Source organism: Cherax quadricarinatus, chromosome 3 (genome assembly GCF_038502225.1).
Source record: "Cherax quadricarinatus isolate ZL_2023a chromosome 3, ASM3850222v1, whole genome shotgun sequence".
Classification (NCBI taxonomy): Eukaryota; Metazoa; Arthropoda; class Malacostraca; order Decapoda; family Parastacidae; genus Cherax; species Cherax quadricarinatus.
In genome coordinates this window covers 28,878,576-28,899,795 of record NC_091294.1, presented here as the reverse complement: position 1 = coordinate 28,899,795, position 21,220 = coordinate 28,878,576, and the positions used below count along the sequence as shown (strand labels likewise).

Here is a 21,220-nt window from a genome sequence, read left to right as displayed (position 1 = left end):
AACATCTTGATGACTGTGTCAGTGTTTATGAACATCTTGATGACTGTGTCAGTGTTTATGAACATCTTGATGACTGTGTCAGTATTTATGAACATCTTGATGACTGTGTCAGTGTTTATGAACATCTTGATGACTGTGTCAGTATTTATGAACATCTTGATGACTGTGTCAGTGTTTATGAACATCTTGATGACTGTGTCAGTATTTATGAACATCTTGATGACTGTGTCAGTGTTTATGAACATCTTGATGACTGTGTCAGTATTTATGAACATCTTGATGACTGTGTCAGTGTTTATGAACATCTTGATGACTGTGTCAGTGTTTATGAACATCTTGATGACTGTGTCAGTGTTTATGAACATATTGATGACTGTGTCAGTGTTTATGAACATCTTGATGACTGTGTCAGTGTTTATGAACATCTTGATGACTGTGTCAGTATTTATGAACATCTTGATGACTGTGTCAGTGTTTATGAAAATCTTGATGACTGTGTCAGTGTTTATAAACATCTTGATGACTGTGTCAGTGTTTATGTGCTCAGGGTCACTCATTAAGAATTGTGTTTATGTGCCAGAGCACGTGGTTGTCTTTGCTGTAAGAATGTGACTGCTGTGCTGCTACTGCCACTAATATTGTTGCTCTGGTTGACGCTCATACAGCTACTTCTGCTGCTGTTACTGCAAGTGTTTCTGCTGTTGATACTGCTGGTGCTTCTCCTGCTAGTTCTTTGCCTGCTTCTGCTTCTACTTCTGTTGCAACTGCACCAACTACTGGTTTTGTGGCACCTCTTCCTGTTGTTAATACGTTTACCCGTCATTAAGCTCTCGTCTGTGACGTTTTAGGATTAAATATCTTACCGAGAATCCAGCCTCCGCGTTTTCACATACACTCACACAAAAAAGGAATTTTTCCCACTTGTTGCTATCTGTGACGCTGTGTGCTCTCCGAATACAGACTCGAATTCAGCTCATGGCCCTCCCTCCAAGCCCTCCCTCCAAGCCCTCCCTCCAAGCCCTCCCTCCAAGCCCTCCCTCCAAGCCCTCAGTTTGTTGGCTGTGGTTTTTTTTTTTCATATTTCGTCTCCAGTAACTAACTTCTTATTTTTGTAATGTAGTGTTGCTTTGTCCTCAATGCGTGTTTAGCTTCCATTACATAAGAACATAAGAAAGAACACTGCAGCAGGTCTACTGGCCCATGCGAGGAAGTCCATGTCACCCCCGGCTTAGACCAATGACCCACCTAGTAGCACAAGCTAGTCAGTCAACTAATACTTGCTGATATGTATGGGTATCGTCCACGTTGTTATTTGATCTCTCGAGGACATTGCTTCCATCAGTAACATGAGGCTCAGCACTATTAAACTCTTGTCGTGGGTTAAGTTCTCTAACCTCCGGACCAGTGGTATGGTTTCGGTTCAACATACTAGAGCTTTCTTCTAAGTTTAACTAGGCATGGACCACAGGGTAGTGGAGCACCACTGGCGTGTGTGTGTGTGTGTGTGTGTGTGTGTGTGTGTGTGTGTGTGTGTAATCACCTAGTTGTATTCACCTACTTGTGGTTGCAGGGGTCGATTCACAACTCCTGTCACCGCCGCTTCACTGGCCGCTACTGGGTCGCTCTTCCCGCTCCATGAGCTTTATCATACCTCTTTTTAAAGCTATGTATGGATCCTGCCTCCACTACATCGCTTCCAAAACTATTCCACTTCCTGACTACTCTGTGACTGAAGAAATGCTTCCTAACATCCCTGTGATTCATCTGAGTCATCAGCTTCCAACTGTGTCCTCTTGTTGCCGTGTCCCGTCTGTGTGTACTCACCTATTTGTACTCGCCTGTTTGTGGTTGCAGGGGTCGAGTCTTAGCTCCTGGCCCCGCCTCTTCACCTGTTGCTACTGGGTTCTCTCTCTCCCTACTACATGAGCTTTATCAAACCTCGTCTTAAAACTATGTATGGTTCCCGCCTCCACTACGTCACTTTCTAGGCTATTCCACTGTCTGACAACTCTGTGACTGAAGAAATACTTCCTAACATCCCTTTGACTCATCTGAGTCTTCAACTTCCAACTGTGACCTCTTGTGTCTGTGTCCCCTCCCTGGAACATCCTGTCTTTGTCCACCTTGTATATTCCGTGCAGTATTTAATATATCGTTATCATGTCTCCCCTGACCCTCCTGTCCTCCAGTGTCGTCAGGCCGATTTCCCTTAACCTTTCTTCATAGGACATTCCCCTTAGCTAGGAAACTAACCTTGTCGCAAACCTTTGTACTTTCTCTAATTTCTTGACGTGCTTGATCAAGTGCGGGTTCCAGACAGGTGCTGCATACTCCAGTATGGGCCTGACGTACACGGTGTACAGTGTCTTGAACGATTCCTTGCTAAGGTATGGGAACGCTGTTCTCAGGTTTGCCAGGCGCCCATATGCTGCAGCAGTTATCTGGTTGATGTGTGCTTCCGGAGACATGCTTGGGGTATGTGTGTGTGTGTGTGTGTGTGTGTGTGTGTGTGTGTGTGTGTGTGTGTGTGGGTGTGCGCGCGCTTTCCTCTCTATATGTATACAAGCGCAAATATAATTTCCTCCGAGTGCTGGACAAACTTGCTCATGTATTGCTGCTCATCTAAATGTTCATTTAAATTGAGGAAACGTAATGAATAATATTAGCATACATTAAGACACGAGATTAAAACCCGCGTCCCGTGTCGTCCCTCCTTGCTGGTCTGCCGGAGTGTGTGTGTGTGGTGTGTCCGGGCCAGGACCAGAGCAGCTGGACCTGGACCAGACCAGCTGGACTAAGACCAGAGCAGCTGAGCCAGGACCAGAGCAGCTGGGATAGGACCAGATCAGCTGGGCCAGGACCAGACCAGCTGGACTAAGACCAGAGCAGCTGGGCCAGGACCAGACCAGCTGGACTAAGAATAGAGCAGCTGGGCCAGGACCAGACCAGTTGGACCAGGACCATATTTGTGGTGGTTAGGTCTTTCTCGTTTCCCTCTCGACACTTTCTAATTTCATTCTCGAGGCTTCCTGGTCTCGGTCTTGAGGCTTCCCGGTCTCATCCCTGAGGCTTCCTGATCTTGTTCTAAAGACTTCCTGGTTTCGTCTTTGAAGATTCCAGGTCTCGTTCTTGAGGCTTCCTAATCTAGTCCCTGAGGCTTCCTGATCTCGTCTTTAAATCTCCACTGTCTCGTCCTTCAGGCTTTTTGATTTCGTATTTGAGGTTTCCTGAACTCTTTCTTAAAGCTTCCTTATCTTGTCCAGGGGGGCTTCTTGGTCTCGTCCTTGGTGCTTCCTGGTCTCGTGCTTGGGGCTTCTTTATGTCGTCCCTGGAGGATTTCTGGTCTCATCCTTGAGGCTTTTTAATATCGTCCTTGAGGCTTCTTGGTTTCATCTTTGAGGCTTCTAAGTTTCGTTTTCGAGGTTTCCTGGTACCTTACCCTGAGGCTTCCTGGTATCATCCTGGTCTCGTCCTTGAGGATTCCTGATCGCACTCTCGAGGCTTCCTAATCTTGAATCTTGTTCTCTCTTTTTTTTTTTTTTTTTTTTTTTTTTTTACACAGGGTTTGACAAGGTTAAGGATCCCTAGCTTTATTGACAGCTATATTACAGGTTAAGGATTCCTAACTTTATTGGCAAGCTAAGAGCTGTTACCTACATCAGCTCATTTGAAAGCATTTTTATTGTTATGAGACATACAAGTACGGGACAGGATGAAGTTGGAGCCATCTGTGGGCCAGCATTTTCATTTGATCATTTGATCTCTCTCTCTCTGTCTCTCTGTCTCTCTCTCTGTCTCTCTCTCTCTCTCTCTCTCTCTCTCTCTCTCTCTCTCTCTCTCTCTCTCTCTCTCTCTCTCTCTCTAATTACATCTAGCCTAACAGAGTCTTAACGAAAGGCCTGTCTGTGTACGACGATATTCCGCTCATTAGAGATATATAATAAACTAATTATAACATCGCTGGGGTCAATTATACACGCGGAAACGCGATTATGAATCCAATATTCCTCTTAATTGTGCGGATAATTCCCAGGGATTTGCAGCGCAGGTGTTGGCATCGTGAAGCGCCAAGAGTGACAACACTCCAGAGTGTGTGTGTGTAAAATATAGGTGAAGGACCAAGACCTCTTCAAGATGTCAGAATCTGAAGAAGAAAAATTCAGTCTTCTGAAAAAAAATCACGGAACATCTTTATAGCAAAGAACTGACGTTACCTTTCATTTAATAATAATAATAATAATAATAATAATAATAATAATAATAATAATAATAATAATAATAATAATAATAATAATATTATTATTATTATTATTATTATTATTATTAGCAAAATAATAATAAGAATATTGAATAGCCTCGTTAGGGCTAAAATACATAAAAGAAAACGTGAGTGATAACTCATAGAAAATGGTGCAGATCTCGCCTCGTGAGCGAAAACTAAAGGAAAATGAACTTAGCTAGAAGAATAAGTATACACACTTACACTAAATCTATAGGGAAAGGAAGGCGGGGTAGGGGTCGTCCTCGAAAGGGTTGGAGAGAGGGGGTAAAGGAGGTTTTGTGGGCAAGGGGCTTGGACTTCCAGCAAGCGTGCGTGAGCGTGTTAGATAGGAGTGAATGGAGACGAATGGTACTTGGGACCTGACGATCTGTTGGAGTGTGAGCAGGGTAATATTTAGTGAAGGGATTCAGGGAAACCGGTTATTTTCATATAGTCGGACTTGAGTCCTGGAAATGGGAAGTACAATGCCTGCACTTTAAAGGAGGGGTTTGGGATATTGGCAGTTTGGAGGGATATGTTGTGTATCTTTATACGTATATGCTTCTAAACTGTTGTATTCTGAGCACCTCTGCAAAAACAGTGATAATGTGCGAGTGTGGTGAAATTGTTGAATGATGAAAGTATTTTCTTTTTGGGGATTTTCTTTCTTTTTTGGGTCACCCTGCCTCGGTGGGAGACGGCCGACTTGTTGAAAAAAAAAAAAAAAAAAAACTTACACTAATTGTCATACATAGCAGCACATGTGTAGAGAACCTGGGATAGCCCAAAAAAGTCAAAGTGACTTATTTCCATTGGGATTCCTGTGATTATTATTTGTATTGAAAAGTACTAACTTGCCCTTAGAACAGTTACTTGGTATAAGTTAACATTTGGCATAAGTTAACGCTGGTCAACAAGTATGCCCGACATAACACTGATCAACAAGTATGCCTGACATAACACTTGTCAGCAAGTATACTTGACATAACAATGGTCAACAAGTATACCTGACATAACTGGTCAACAAGTATACCTGACATAACACTGGTCAACAAGTATACCTGACGAAACACTAGTTAACAAGTATGCCTGACATAACACTGGTCAACAAGTATGCCTGACATTACACTGTTCAACAAGTATGCCTAACATAACACTGGTCAACAGGTATGCCTGATATAACATTGGTCAACAAGTATGCCTGACATAACACTGGTCAACAAGTATGCATTACATGCTTGTCAAAAAGTATACCTGACATAACACTGGTCAACAACTATGCCTGACATAACACTGGTCAACAAGTATACCTGGCAGAACACTGATCAACAAATATTCCTGACATAACACTGGTCAACAAGTATACCTTACATAATACTGGTCAACAAGTATACCTTACATAACATTGGTCAACAAGTATGCCTGACATAACACTGGTCAACAAGTATGCATTACATACTGGTCAAAAAGTATACCTGACATAACACTGGTCAACAGGTATACCTGACATAATCATACACAATCCAACACACACATTCGTGTTCTTGAAGAACAAACAACTTGCAGCACTTCTTGAGGTTATATTTGGCGACTCATCCAGCCGTTGACCTGACTGAACAGCCCTTGATCTGCCTGGATGAGTCACATGAGCATTGTGGCATGCAAATTATTATTATTATAATCAAGGGGGAAGCGCTAAACCCGGAGGATTATACAGCGCCTGGGGGGGGGGGGATGTGGAAGGCATTCAGGCTTAATTCGGGGAACTGGAGCACAGATCCAATTCCCTAAATCAAGAGCCCCTCACCAACATCAAGGAACCTTCCTTGAGGGGTGTGGCATGCAAAGAGTACGTAACCTTTATTCGGCGCATGTACACACCCTCATTTACAGGCTATCTCCCCCAACCAGCGAACCAGGTTGCTAAGAGTTGATGATGGGGCCCCGTCGTTCAACTAGTGACCAGGTTCTAGCCAATAAGAAGATGGTTTTGGCAATCGCAGAGGTTATGTGGGTACCACTCTCCTGTCTGCCCTTGTCATTCCCATTCTAGAGCTGGTTGAAGCACGGTCTGCTATCTTGTGGCTTCTATTTCTGCCTTGCTTACCGTGGAGTGCACTATACTTATCACTGTACATAGTGTACATATTGCTGTTCTAAATTGGTGAAGGATAATATAAGTCTAAACTTTTTCTGCTGTGTTTATTTTACTCCCTTTACACCCGGGATAACAGGCCATTTGGAATCCTGGGTTGTAATATGGGTAGCCTGTCCGAGAGCTGGAGCTGGACTTAGAGAAACGGTTGAGCTTAGGGTGAAGCTCGTAGAAGGAACATTGTGCAGCTTGCTGTCTGGCATTGCATTAGCTTTGCCTACGCTTTACAAATTTTGCGTGTCAGTTACTGTTATGGTCAGCCTTGCTATTGTGTGATCGTTCAACAGCTCGCTACTAGCTTGTTCGGTGTGCTCGCTTCGCTACGGTCAATCTTCTAGAACAGTGTAGCTGTCTGGCATTGCTTTACAAACTTTGCGTGTCAGTTGTTACTAGCCTGTTCGGTGTGGAGAATATTGCAGTCAGCTTTGCTTGTATGCGTATTCTGCAATCGTACTGTGCATAGCGAATAACTTATGCCACCTAGACGAGTCAGACGTCTGGTGTCGGCATATACTTTGCATAACCTACCTAAATTGTCCCTACAGCGTTGTTGGCAAATTGCTCGTTCCATTGGCATTAAATACAAACGCACTCTCACAGCTGCGCAACTGCGTTCACTGATTGCTGACAAACTTATGGAAGAAGAGATGGCACATCAGACTCCTCCCTCTACGGGAGTTAGGGCAAAAACTACTATGTTCTCGCAAGAGGAAGATTATACACCTACGGAGCAAAATGGTCAGTATAATGCAGCTGGGTTGTCTCAAGGTGAATCAGCGTCGTTGGCACTTGAGCTGGCAAAAATCAATCTTGAGCAAACTAGGGAACAGAGAGCATTCGCAAGGGAAGAATTTGATTGGGAAAGAGAGGAGGCAGTTTTCACATTCTGTAAATGATTTTAGTTTACAAAAAGCAGTACAGCTTGTTCCTCGCTTCAATGAGGCCGAACCAGAACAATTTTTCGAAAGCTTCGAAAATCAGGCCGGAACAGCATTGGGCATCGTTGGTTCATACAGCATTATTGGGTAAGGCACAGGAATTTACGTCAGTATTAAATGACGCTGAATTTTCTGATTATCAAGTAGTGAAGACCACAGTGTTGGGAGCATATACATGCATCCCAGCCAAATACAAAAAGATTTTTAAGCTGGGCAGACGACAGCTTGGTCAGTCCCTAGTGGACTTTGTGAGACAGCAAACCAAAGTTTTTACCAGCTGGTATAAAGCAAGTGGTGTCTCTACCTTTGAGGAGCTGGTACAGCTTATTCTGATTGATAACCTGCTGGAGTCTGTGGGACCAGAGGTTCGAGTCTTTCTGCAGGATCGTGACTTAACCACTGCATTGGAGGCAGCCAGGTTGGCTGATACCTTCGAAACTAACCGTTCCTTGTCCGAGCGGTCCCGTCTCTTTTCAACAGCCTGGCATGAGCAGAGATCGTAAACCTTGGAGAATGAAGTGCCAGCCGGAGGGAGAACGTCTACGTCAGCCAACTAAGTCACCTGGTGAGCCACGCTTCTCAACTTATGGTCCACGTGCTGAGAGGCAAACTACTCATGGTGCATCTCGACAACAGTATCCAGAGACACCAGCCAGAACGACACCATTTGCAACGTCCGCAGGGAGTAAAGGGCAAGCCTGTCGTCTGCTTCCTTTGTAACAAAGTAGGTCATATCCGTCCCAACTGCCCCCACAAACCCCAACCCATTGGGAAAATCTCTAATGTCCCTAGTAACATGTCCCCTAGAGAAGTAGAAAAAGGTATGGCCCCTTATTATTGCAAGAGTCTTATTTCCCTTCAGGAAAACTCAGAAACAACTGAAGTAAAGACCTTTAGAGATACTGGAGCATATTGCTCACTTGCAAGAGAAGGAATATTACCCCTTTCAGAGAACACTTCCTTGAATTCCTCTGTTTTATTAGAAGCATTTGGAGGAGCTATATATTCTGTCCCTTTGCATAAAATTTATGTACAGTGCAAATATTACACTGGGTACTTGACTGTAGGTGTCTCAAAAGGATTCCCCATGAAAGATGCCATGTTATTACTGGGTAATAACATTACTACTATTAGTGCGTGTCCTGAACCTATAATGAGTAATTCTTCTCCGGTGTTGGCCATAACTCGGGCAACATCCCAAGGGTTGTCTGGAGAGAATGTTGACCTATCCTTGGACGACTCCGATCTCGGAATAGCCACGTTGTTTTATGAGGCACACCGGCCGGAGCCTCGTAAATCAAGTGAACAGACCCCGATCAAGCCTTCCTATTCCCAGGTTGCAGGATTGCCAGATGTCTCTGTTTCCATGTCCGAGGGACTGTCCTTCCGGGAGGAACAACGAAAGGACCCTTCTTTAAAATTTGCTTTTCAGGCAGCCATGGATAAATCCTCTTTGGGTCATCCGGTCAAGTATGAAGTTAAAAACAATTATTTGATCTGCACTGAGACTGGTAAGGAGATAGAGGGCCGGCAATTGTTTAACAGGTTAGTGGTTCCAACAAAGTATAGACCTCAAATATTAAATATAGCTCATAATACGTCATTAGGAGGTCACTTAGGAATTACAAAAACCTTGTATAGAATCACAAAAGAATTTTATTGGCCAAAATTAAAGAAAGATGTGAAGAATCATATTAGGTGTTGCCGAGAATGTCAGCAAGTAGGGAAACCTGGACATTCCATTAAACCTGCACCTCTCCAACCTATACCTGCTGATGGAGAACCTTTTGCAGATTTAATTATAGATTGTGTAGGTCCACTACCTAGGTCAAAGTCTGGAAATCAATATTTATTTACGATTATGGATAAAGTAACCAGATATCCTGAAGCAATTCCCATGCGCAGTATTAATACTAAAGCTATTCTCAAAGCTTTAACAAAATTCATTTCTTGTTTTGGCATTCCTAAAACTATTCAAAGTGATCAAGGTACTAACTTTACTGCCAAAGCATTTAGGGAAGTATTAACTAGGTTAGGGATAATCCACAACTTATCCACTGCCTATTATCCTCAGTCCCAAGGCTCCTTGGAAAGATTCCATCAGACGTTAAAAACTATGATGAGAACTTTTTGCATGCACTTTCCTACAGACTGGGATGAATCACTACCTTTGTTGCTGTTCTCAGTACGAGAGACGGTGCAAGAGTCTACAGGGTATAGTCCGTTTGGGCTGATCTTTGGGCACAATGTACGAGGTCCTCTTCGGGTGCTCAAAGAAGGATGGATGGGAGAAGACGTTAGCTCAACACTCTACAACCCGTCTTCAAGGTTGCAGGTGGCACGTCAGTTAGCCAAGGCTAACCTAAAGACAGCTCAAAGTAAGATGAAACAGAAGTATGACAGAAGTGCACAATTCCGCTCCTTCCATCCAGGAGACAAGGTGTTGGTGCAGGAACCTATACCTGGCCACACCTTGAAAGCTAGATTTACGGGACCTATGAAGATTGTAAATAGATTATCTGATGTAAACTATGTGGTAGCTCCCATTGATAAGACCTCAAAAAACTAAAACTTACCACATTAATCAATTAAAATCTTTTCATACACCAGATAAAGTCCCAGTAATGACTCTGTCCTCTAACTTTGAGGACGACTCTGATTCTTTGCACTCTATCTCTGAAATTAATAAACTTTCAAATTCTGTCCTCCTCAAGGATCCTAGCCCTTTAATGGAGGGACTATCTGAAACGCAAGAAACAAATTTAACTGAGCTTCTACAGTCATATCCTAATATTTTTTCGGATGTGCCGAAAAAATGTACGTTAGGTTATCATGATGTAGATGTGGGAAACTCTAAACCAATTAAACTCTCCCCCTACAGAGCTAATCCTGAAAAGCAAAGGCTACTTCAGCAGGAAGTAGAATTTTTGTTAAAGCATGGTTTAGTGGAGGAGTCATCTAGTCCATGGGCTTCACCGTGCATCCTTGTGAAGAAGGCTGATGGGGGGTTTCGTATGTGTACAGACTACCGTAAGGTGAATGAGGTCACAATTACAGATGCTTACCCTCTTCCTCGTCTGGATGACGTAATTGACTTTGTGGGTAAGGCTACTTTTGTGTCCAAGTTAGATCTCCTTAAAGGCTACTATCAGGTACCTTTGACGGATAAGGCGAAGGAAATCTCTGCCTTCGTAATTCCAGGTCATTATCAATACACATTTACCCTCTTCGGAATGAAAAATTCCCCCTCTTCATTCCAGAAACTTATCCATCAGGCTATTAACGGACTTGAAGGCACGACAGCATACCTAGATGATATTGTTGTGGTGTCTGATACTTGGGATCAACACCTACTTAGACTTAAGGCTCTTTTTGAGACCTTTCAAAGTTCCCATTTAACAGTTAATTTATCTAAATCTTCATTTGGCAAGGCCGCTGTCACTTTTCTAGGCCATGAAGTAGGTAGTGGTAAAGTTGCACCTAAACTTGCTAAAGTTCTTGCTATTAAAGATTATCCAGTTCCTCATGATAGGAAATCTCTTCAACGTTTCATAGGCATGATAGGATTTTACAGAAGATTCTGTAAGAATTTCTCAGATATTGTAGCCCCTCTTACCTCTCTTACCAGTCACAAAGTTCCCTTTAATTGGACCTCAGACTGTAACACTGCTTTTAATAAAGCAAAAAGATTATTGTGTACTGCACCCATTCTTTTGTCTCCAGACTTCTCCAAACCTTTTTCATTACAGGTTGATGCTTGTGAGTCTGGGGTTGGGGCAGTACTATTACAAATCGAGAATGAGGAGTTGCAGCCTGTAGCATACTTTTTAGGCAAGTTCCAGCCACATCAGAGGGCTTACTCTACCATTGAAAAAGAAGCCCTCGCGCTGGTACTGGCTTTGGAGCATTTTGATGTTTATGTGGGCCAGACATCGCAGGTGGTCAGTCTACAGTGACCACAATCCTTTAGTATATCTCCAAGCCATGAAGAACCACAACACAAGGCTTATGCGCTGGACGCTAAGATTGCAACAATACTCATTCAGAATTAAATATATTGCCGGCAAAGAAAATGTGTTGGCGGACTCTTTATCTAGAGTCTAATATTTTTATTTATTTAGGTTAGGATGTTATATTATTTGTGGTAACCCCTTTTCACGCTTTTTTTTTTATCCCCTGGTGTGGGGTTTTTTTTTAGTGAGGGGATGCGGGCTACCGTCCGCCTGTATCTTGGACCTATGCTAGCCTGACTGACTGCTGTCTCGCTCTGAGTTTAGGGTTTGGCTTTTTGTCACGAGAAAAGCTGAGCTCTATCTAAGAGTTGGATGGTGGAGAGGAAAGGCGGTCCCATTATTTTGTGCCATGGCGGCACGGTTACCACTGGGAGGTGGCAGCCTAATCCTGAGCCTTCTCGGGGTGGGGGTGTGGCATGCAAAGAGTACGTAACCTTTATTCGGCACATGTACACACCCTCATTTACAGGCTATCTCCCCCAACCAGCGAACCAGGTTGCTAAGAGTTGATGATGGGGCCCCGTCGTTCAACTAGTGACCAGGTTCTAGCCAATAAGAAGATGGTTTTGGCAATCGCAGAGGTTATGTGGGTACCACTCTCCTGTCTGCCCTTGTCATTCCCATTCTAGAGCTGGTTGAAGCACGGTCTGCTATCTTGTGGCTTCTATTTCTGCCTTTCTTACCTTGGAGTGCACTATACTTATCACTGTACATAGTGTACATATTGCTGTTCTAAATTGGTGAAGGATAATATAAGTCTAAACTTTTTCTGCTGTGTTTATTTTGCTCCCTTTACACCCGGGATAACAGGCCATTTGGAATCCTGGGTTGTAATAAGCATCGTTATCAAGATCAGCCAGTTAACCTCGTACACAAACATCATAATTACCATAAACATTGGTCATCAAACTATCACCAACAACAGTCACCACACACTACCGCCAAGGCCGTAACTCACTACTACCAACAAAGGTCATCACACACTACCACCAACAGAGGTCATCACTCACTACCACGAACTACCACCAACAATGGTTAACAGTCACTAACTACCACCAACAAAGGTCATCATTCACTGCCACCAACAAAGGTTATCGCTCACTACCACCAACAAAGGTTGTGGCATGCAAAGAGTACGTAACCTTTATACGGCGCATGCACACACCCTCATTGAAAGGCTATCTCCCCAACCAGCGAACCAGTACTAGAGTCGAACGATGGGGCCCCATCGTTCGACCCTAGTACTGGTCATCACTCGTTAACTACCACCAACAAGGTGTGGTACTCACCTGTCTCCTTGCGCCAAGCGATGGTAGGGTTGGGGAACCCCTTGGCCAGACAGTGTAATGCTACAGTGGCACCCAGAGCCACACTGGTACTGGCTGGCTCCACCACCCAGGCTGGAGGCACTGTAAAGTGGGAAGGGCAGGGAACACCATTGTCAACATGTGTACAATTGTGATAATCTTGAATATATATATATATGTGCAATAAGATCACAGTAAACAGGTGATTTCAGAATATGCAAAACAACCACTCTGAAAGAATAAGAAATTCCAAGCGCTTTCGTGACTACTCACATTATCAATATAGTTTCTTGATAATGTGAGTAGTCACGAAAGCGCTTGGAATTTCTTATTCTTTCAGAGTGGTTGTTTTGCATATATATATATATATATATATATATATATATATATATATATATATATATATATATATATATTCTTTCAACAAACCGGCCGCATCCCACCGAGGCAGGGTGGCCCAAAAAGAAAAACAAAAGTTTCTCTTTTTAACTTTAGCAATGTATACAGGAGAAAGGGTTACTAGCCCCTTGCTCCTGGCATGGTAGTCGCCTCTTACGGCACGCATAGCTTACTGAGGAAGAATTCTGTTCTACTTCCCCATGTATATATATATATATATATATATATATATATATATATATATATATATATATATATATATATATGTATATGTATATATATATATATATATATATATATATATATATATATATATATATATATATATATGCAAGACTAGCCACGGGGGTGGAAATCTTTAGCTCAAGAACTTTCACACTTCACAGTGCGTCATCAGGAGCTGTGCAATGTTGCAAAGGAAGCAACAAAAGAAGTAGAGTAAGCTTTCAGAGTATGGTAGTGAGAATAGTGTGTAGGCCCCAGCCAGACTCTGAGAGGTAAGCGGGATGCCAACCACACACCGATCTTACCCCCACACCCCACCCCATATGGGGTGTGGTTGGCATCCTGCTTGCCTCTCAGAGTTTGGCTGGTGCGTACACACTACCATTCTCACTACCATACTCTGAAAACTTACCATACTTCTCTTGTTGCTGTCTTTGTATCATTACACAACAACTGATGATGCACTGAGAAATGTGAAAGTACTTGAACTAAAGATTTCCACCCCCGTGGCTTGACATGTATTGTTAATATCAACTGTCTGCGATTGTTTTGCATATACATATATGTGTGTGTGTGTGTATAGATTGCTTTAATTGAAGAATAATTTCAGTTATATATTTGATCATGATACTGACGAAACACTTGTAAACAACAGTGACTGAATGAGGTTATTACTTGTTACAATATTATTAGTGTTTAACACGATATTAATTTTACGTCCTTAAATATTCGTGAACTACTGTACAGATAAGTTCACACTACAGTTTTTTCTATATAGTATATGAAAAGTGGGAGAGTTTGGGGTGAAAGTGCCTAGGTGGTGAGGTTGTGGGGGGGGGGTGAGTGTGTATGTGGGGGTGAGTGTGTGTATGTGGGGGGGTGAGTGTGTGTATGTGGGGGGTGAGTGTGTGTATGTGGGGGTGAGTGTGTGTATGTGGGGGTGAGTGTGTGTATGTGGGGGTGAGTGTGTGTATGTGGGGGTGAGTGTGTGTGTATTTGGGGGGGTGAGATTATGTGGATGGTTAGTTATGGGTGGTTGAGGGTGTTAGGATATGTGTACTCACCTATTTGCAGTGTAGGTGTGTATGTGTGTGTTTGTAGGGAGGTTGTGAGGGTGTGTGTATGGGTGATTAGGGTGTGTGTTCGAGGTAATATGGGAAATAATGATGGTGGTAATGATGGGTGATGGTATGTGTGTGTGTGTGTGTGTGTGTGTGTGTGTGTTTGTATATGTGTGTGTTTATGTGTATGGTGAGGGTGTGTGTGGTGATCGCAGATGTGAATGGCGGCAGTGAATGACTCCTGGGGGTAGATAACATGCATCAACATGCTAGGGCCAGTATACAGAGGAGCATCACCCTGGTGTCCACTTTCTGAGTTACAGTGCAGAACTTCTTGCAGCAAGTGTAGTAAACTCACCACATACTGGAACCTCACTGCTTGTCATCACGACTATTATTAAAGTCTCTCATAATAAAACATCAAACAGTGGAAAACTTATTGGATGTCGCATGTTGAAGTAATGATCAAGTAAATAACAAGATCAGTGAATAATAGGAGAAAGAAAGTCGAAGTTGACCAGAGAAATCTTATCCACAAGCAGCGTGACGATGTTCTTCGAATCAGATGATGGATTGCTATACTCTAGTTTTTTTAATAAACATATAAATGTATGTGGATAAATTTAATTTAATGTTATTAAAAATTATATTCAAATATATTTAATAAAATATACAAAGTTAAACTATTCTGTTTTATATAGCACGTTTTCTATCATTTTTACAATATTCACTTGAGAAGTGATTTCGAGACGCTTCTGACCACAGGTGAGAATGAATGAATTTAATCGGAAAAATGACTTTTAACACTTTCCCTGCCTACATTTAATTGCAATTTGTTTTTATCAGATTCTCGAACTTCTCAATGGGTTAGCACGACGGCGGAGAGCATGTGTCCTTTTTTTATGGATATATGAGCGAGTCGGATTAGAACCAATATTCATAGAGGTTGTGGTGGTGGAAAACCTTGGAGAGTTAATATTCGACGTCTGCATGACACACCTTTTACATTAACATTAAGAATGTGAAAATATCATTGGTTCAAGATATCAAAAGGAATTAAACTGGATAAAAGAAGAAGATTAAGTCTAACCTGTCAGCGTTGTGAGTACTTAGTGGAAATATATATTTTGGATATTAATATGATTATATATCATAGATATGTAGTTCTTTCATCAATGGTGTATGGTAAATACTTTGAAATGTATGAGGGAGAAATATTATTTACATGATGTTTAAAAATCTGAAGATGTGGAACGATATAAACACATTTCGTAAATACTTGTTTCTTAATAAGCTTTGCACTGCAACACGAAATATGAGCATGAACCTGAGTGATCCAAGCCACAGAGACGCACCATCATGATTGCACCTCAACATAGGTACAATAATGTTTAAATACTCCTAGTGAGGAGGTGTGTGTGTGTGTGAAAGGCAGTAGATGACTTGTGAAGATGTGTGGGTGTAGGAACTTGTGTCTAAAGAGAAAGTACCAGAGAAGACGTATCACACACTCACTCACACCGTCTGTCTCTAAAAGACCCACGTTGTCTCTGTCTCACACAGACACCCACACTGTCTCTGTCTCCTATGTCACTGTAACTCACCTGCAGGCTTCACCCTTCCCTCCTGGGGCAGAACAATGGAGTTTATCATTTGAAGAGTGTTACATCACCTATAAAGCAGAGACCATTGCTGACTGGCCGACCAGCATCCAACGTTATGTGAGGTTCACGGTGACTGGTAAGATATAGACCAACGACATGGGTTACTCTCACTGATTAGTCGACCAGCAACCAATGAAGCGAGAAACTCCCGGTGATTAGCAAGCGAGACACTAAGTAGAATACACTCTCTGATTAACTTAGCAGTGACTAATGATTAAGAGGACTCCCATTTATTGTCCAAACAGTGACCAAAAACAATGGGAGACTCTCAAAGGCTGTTTATTGTCTAGCCAGTGAGCGGAGGTCCTACGAGTCATGAAGTGCCTCAGGTGACATCACAGCTCTTGGTCTTGTCTCCAACATGACTAGCATCGTCTTGATGTAAAAAAGATCAACACGTTAAGTGTGTGTTGGTCATAATCGGTAGAATATACAGGTCAAAATCATAGTATGTCAAACGACTGGGTGAGTGAGGGCAGAGCGGCGGTGATTGGTAATGGTAGGTCGGGTGAGTGGTGCTGAAGGGATGGTAGTGTCGGAAAGACGATGAGTGGTGCTAGAGGGATGGTGAACTACACAAGCTTTCTGGGAACTTAGGCTCTTCTGATCAACTGCAGATTGATGGTCACCACATGTGGAAATTTATGCTTTGCAGTACCACTCATCGCCTTCCCTCTGGGATGTTGCTGGGTAAGTATGCGTCCACTGAGCTGTGCTAGAGTTTCTCCTGGTCCACCTGCAGGCGAATTACGTCATCTGGTCTCTGTTGACTTCTTTCTTCCCTACAATCTCTCTCTCTCTCACTCTTAGTATGTCAGAGTCGTGCCACAGTGGGCATGAGACCGTGGGCGGCCTACCGCTGACGGTCAGGCGGGCGGTGATGGTGGTGGTGCGGGCGGCGTTGGTGGCGGCACAGGTGTAGTTGCCGGTGTGGGCGGCGGTGGCTCTGTCGATCACCAGGATGGAGGTGAAGGCGTCCAGCTGGGAGGTACGGACGTCCAAATTGGGGTCGAGGGGATGTCCGTCCTTGAGCCAGGCGTGAGCCAGGGGCTGGTCCCCCTCCTGCGCAAGACAGGTAGCCTGGGCACGCATCCCTGCCCGGGTGCCAACCGCGAAGCTGAAGGGGGCCAGGCGGGGCGGCACTGCAACACACACACACACACCACTCACACACACAGAAGGGCAACAACTATCATATATGAATTAAATGGCTGGTACAGCACCACAATGGGTAATTTATGTATTTGGTCCCGGAAAAAGAGGAAAGACAAGGGCCCATTTACTAAGGCAAAAAAAAAGGGGGAAAGAAATAGAGAGATATGAAGATAATCAACTTCTGGGACAAAGGATAACGTGAGACTATGAGGTAGATGAGGGTGAAATGTAGTATGACTCGAATGAGAGTTGAGAGTTGAAGGAAGAGAAAACCAGAGTAAGAGGAAGAACAGTCGCGGTAAGTGGTTGTAGCCTCGTCCAGGTTATTTCTGCGACACATGAACCATCACAGACACGTCAAATTGATTCTGGAAAAAAGTGGAGAGAAGAAGCGTTGGTTTATGTGGGAGGTGGTGGTGGTGACGTCCAAGGTTCAGCTGCGTGGTGTGGGCGGCCGTCGGTGGCCGTGGGCGTACCATTGACGGCGAGGGCGGCGGAGTAGGAGGCCTCCGCCCAGTTGTTGGAGACGCGGCAAGTGTACTCTCCGGTGTGGTGGGCCGTGAGACTGTTGATCATCAGGGTATTGGAGAATGGACTCACGACAGACACGGAGACTCCGCCTATTTCCTGGACTGGGCGGCCATCCTTCTCCCAGGTGAAGGTGATGGGTGGGTCGCCCTTGCTCACGATGCACGCCGCCCCCGCCCGTTCTCCCGCCTGCAGCTTCTCCTCAAAGTGGAAAGGCAGAACTACCGGAGCCACTGTAATACGTCTGCCATTAGTGCCTCAACCTGTTAATACTGTGCCTGACTGCTGCTGCCATCGGCCTGCCTCTCTACCAAGTTGCCGCCGTACCTGCTAATACATTTACCTAGATGCTACCATCTACCTGCTTATCTACTTGTTTATTGTTTCTGCCTAATTCTATGATGTCTTTCAGTCATGTTTCTCTATCTGATCGCTACTCTTTCCTGCCTCACTCCAACTTCTTTCTTTCTCTCTCTCTCTCTCTCTCTCTCTCTCTCTCTCTCTCTCTCTCTCTCTCTCTCTCTCTCTCTCTCTCTCTCTCTCTCTCTCTCTCTCTCTCTTTCCTGCTTGAAGAAGATGACCTCGATGTAAACTGTAAATTCTTGCTATTTCCATTGCCCATACATTCTCATGACCCTAACTGTTTTTACAGAATGCCTTGTCAACAGCCTGTCTAACTTAATCTTGAAACAACAATGTAGAGACGTGGGAGTCGTTTAATCATTACGTTACAGTTCATAACAATTCACGACACCAGAGCTCAGGCCACTATGTTTGCAGTGAAGCGTTTATCATGGTTGTTCCATTGCAAAACAGTTGCTTTCACTACCCGTTGGCTCGCCCCATTGTTCATCCAAGGAAAAACACTTTTATTCTTGGAGAGCTAAGCCCGTGTGGGTCATTTAGAGCAAGTAGTGATGGAGGCTCGACCCACCATCTGAAAATACGAGACAGACACACCACTTAATGGACAAGCCAGTTGTAAGAAAGTCTGACTCTCCCGCCACCTGCTGGACAAATCCCTCTCCTCAGCCAGGGATTTAGTTCTTACAAAATGTATAATACCGACAAATGAATGAAAGAGACACCTGTGTATCGCTAGATATCTTTTTTATATGGATTATTCCTCTCCCATCCGGAGATTTGATCCCGGGAATTGGACGATGAGAACCGAGACTCTCACAACTACTAATTATTATTATTATTATTATTATTATTATTATTATTATTATTATTAAAACCCCTCAAGGGAGTTTCCTTGACGCTGGTGAGGGGATCTTGATATGAGGAATTGGATATGGGCTCCAGTTCCCTGAATTAAGCGTGAATACTTTCCACCCCTCCCCCACAGGCGCTGTATAATCCAGACGGGTTTAGCGCTCCCCATGATTATAATTGTAATAAAAAAGAAGCGCTAAACCTACAAGGGTCCTCTCACAACTAAGCCATTTCGTTTGATATGTTAGAGAGACGTCTCGCCCACACGCATCCTCACTTATAAAGCTTCAAGTGGGCGAAACGTTTTCTTAATAAAGTAACGTCACCTTGCACATGTGTCTGTTCTATGAGGCTCAGTACATCACAGCTGCCACCTACCTCCACTAACCTCAAAAATTAACTCAGCCTTCAGATTAGTGTCAAATTATTAGCAAAGAATAATTCACAAGTACTAGTTATGACTGGCGAGAATAAATTTGCTCATTCACATCTATATAATTTTGTTAATAATTTTGGGCAACAGTAGCCCATGACCTACCCACGACACGCAAGGTAAGGGGCTGGGTGTCTCCTGAAGACAGACCCCCAGCACTTCCCCTCCCCATGACCTACCCATGACACGGAGGGTGAGGGGCTGGGTGTCTCCTGAAGACAGACCCCAGCACTTCCCCTCCCCATGACCTACCCATGACACGGAGGGTGAGGGGCTGGGTGTCTCCTGAAGACAGACTCCCAGCACTTCCCCTCCCCCATGACCTACCCATGACACGGAGGGTGAGGGGCTGGGTATCTCCTGAAGACAGACCCCCAGCACTTCCCCTACCCATGACCTACCCATGACACGGACTGTGAGGTGCTGGGTGTCGGAGAGACCTTGTCTAGTGGAGGCGGTGCAGGAGTACTGACCATCGTCAGTACCTCGAGTCACCTGCTCCACCACCAGTGTACCGTTGGCGTGGACCCTCTGACGGTGCGTTGTGGGCAACCGCACCCCATCTGCAATACCAACAACACGTGGGTAAAGCGGATAAAGCTATCTCACACACACGCAGTGGTTGACCAATATAAAGCATCAAAGGAGAACAGGCAAGTGCTACAACCACAGCAAATTTTGAACATTTAAATGTGCTAAATATTGAAGGCAGAACACAACGAACACAACTCTGCTCTTTTAGCTACAAACAAGCAATTATAAATTGGTAATTACACACACACACACACACACACACACACACACACACACACACACACACACACACACACACACACACACACACACACACACACACACACACACGCTACTCAGGTACACACAAACAAATAACGAATTATCAAGATTACATTGTACATCATAATGGCATAAAAAATTAATTCAATAATGAAGCCGTAATTATATCCGCCATTTTTATTCGTTTGAAACAGAGAAACAGGTCCAGCTTTGATCAAGATATTAAAACAGTTTTTGCCCGGAAAGCTACCAAAAAATGCTTTTATGCTGCTAAATGTTAATTATCCGGTGATTTAACCAGAAATTAATAATTAGGAATATGTCATTAATGAGGATTAGTCTTTAAATGAGAATATTATTGGTCATGAAGCATTAGTTACCCCTTGGGAGAGAGAGAGAGAGAGAGAGAGAGAGAGGTAACATAAGTAGAGGTGTTGTATAAATCCTACTATAACATCGTTAATAACCTCCCGCCGCCATTAACATACCTCATAAATCCCCTTTGTCATGTCTGTAATCCACTCACTCAGTTACTGAGGCTCACAGGACTTAACACTATCACCACTACACTTGATGACCCACTGTACACCATCACCCACTGTACACCATCACTCCCTACACCTCATCACCATTATACATTGATAACACATTGGCAGCAAATATTGTGAACCTTAAATCTAGGCAAGAGAGACGCGTATTTCTTTTCCTGACAAACAAAGCACCACCACTATTCCCAGTACCAATACCACCACCACCACCACCACCATTATCACTATCATCACCACCACCATCACTATCACCTCCACCAATACCACTAGTACCACCAATTCCACCAATACCACCGCCAACACAACCTCCACCACTACCACTATCCCCACCACCAATATCACTACCAATATCATTACCACGAATACTACCACCATCACCCCCACCAACTTCACCACCACCACCTCCACCACCGCTACCACCACCACCTCCACCATCATCACCTGCAACACCACCACCACCACCTCCATCACCACCACCTCCATTACCACCATCTCCATCACCTCCGCCACCACCATCACC

The 21,220-nt window shown here is 43.7% G+C and overlaps 1 protein-coding gene across 2 annotated transcripts in view; it reads right to left on the bottom strand.

The window, feature by feature from the left end:
• The window catches only part of LOC128684071 (cell adhesion molecule Dscam2), a 642,309-nt gene that overhangs the window by 40,762 nt on the left and 580,327 nt on the right, over nucleotides 1–21,220 (bottom strand). Inside the window, exons 11-13 of one of the 2 annotated variants that reach the window (XM_070091014.1) lie at nucleotides 19,759–19,920; nucleotides 17,655–17,939; nucleotides 12,657–12,776 (exon numbers count right to left, since the gene is read on the bottom strand). In XM_070091014.1, coding sequence (XP_069947115.1) covers nucleotides 12,657–12,776; nucleotides 17,655–17,939; nucleotides 19,759–19,920 — 567 coding nt within the window. Of the gene's footprint in view, nucleotides 1–12,656; nucleotides 12,777–16,880; nucleotides 17,166–17,654; nucleotides 17,940–19,758; nucleotides 19,921–21,220 lie in introns of both variants that reach the window. The other variant, XM_070091022.1, reaches the window with a different exon arrangement.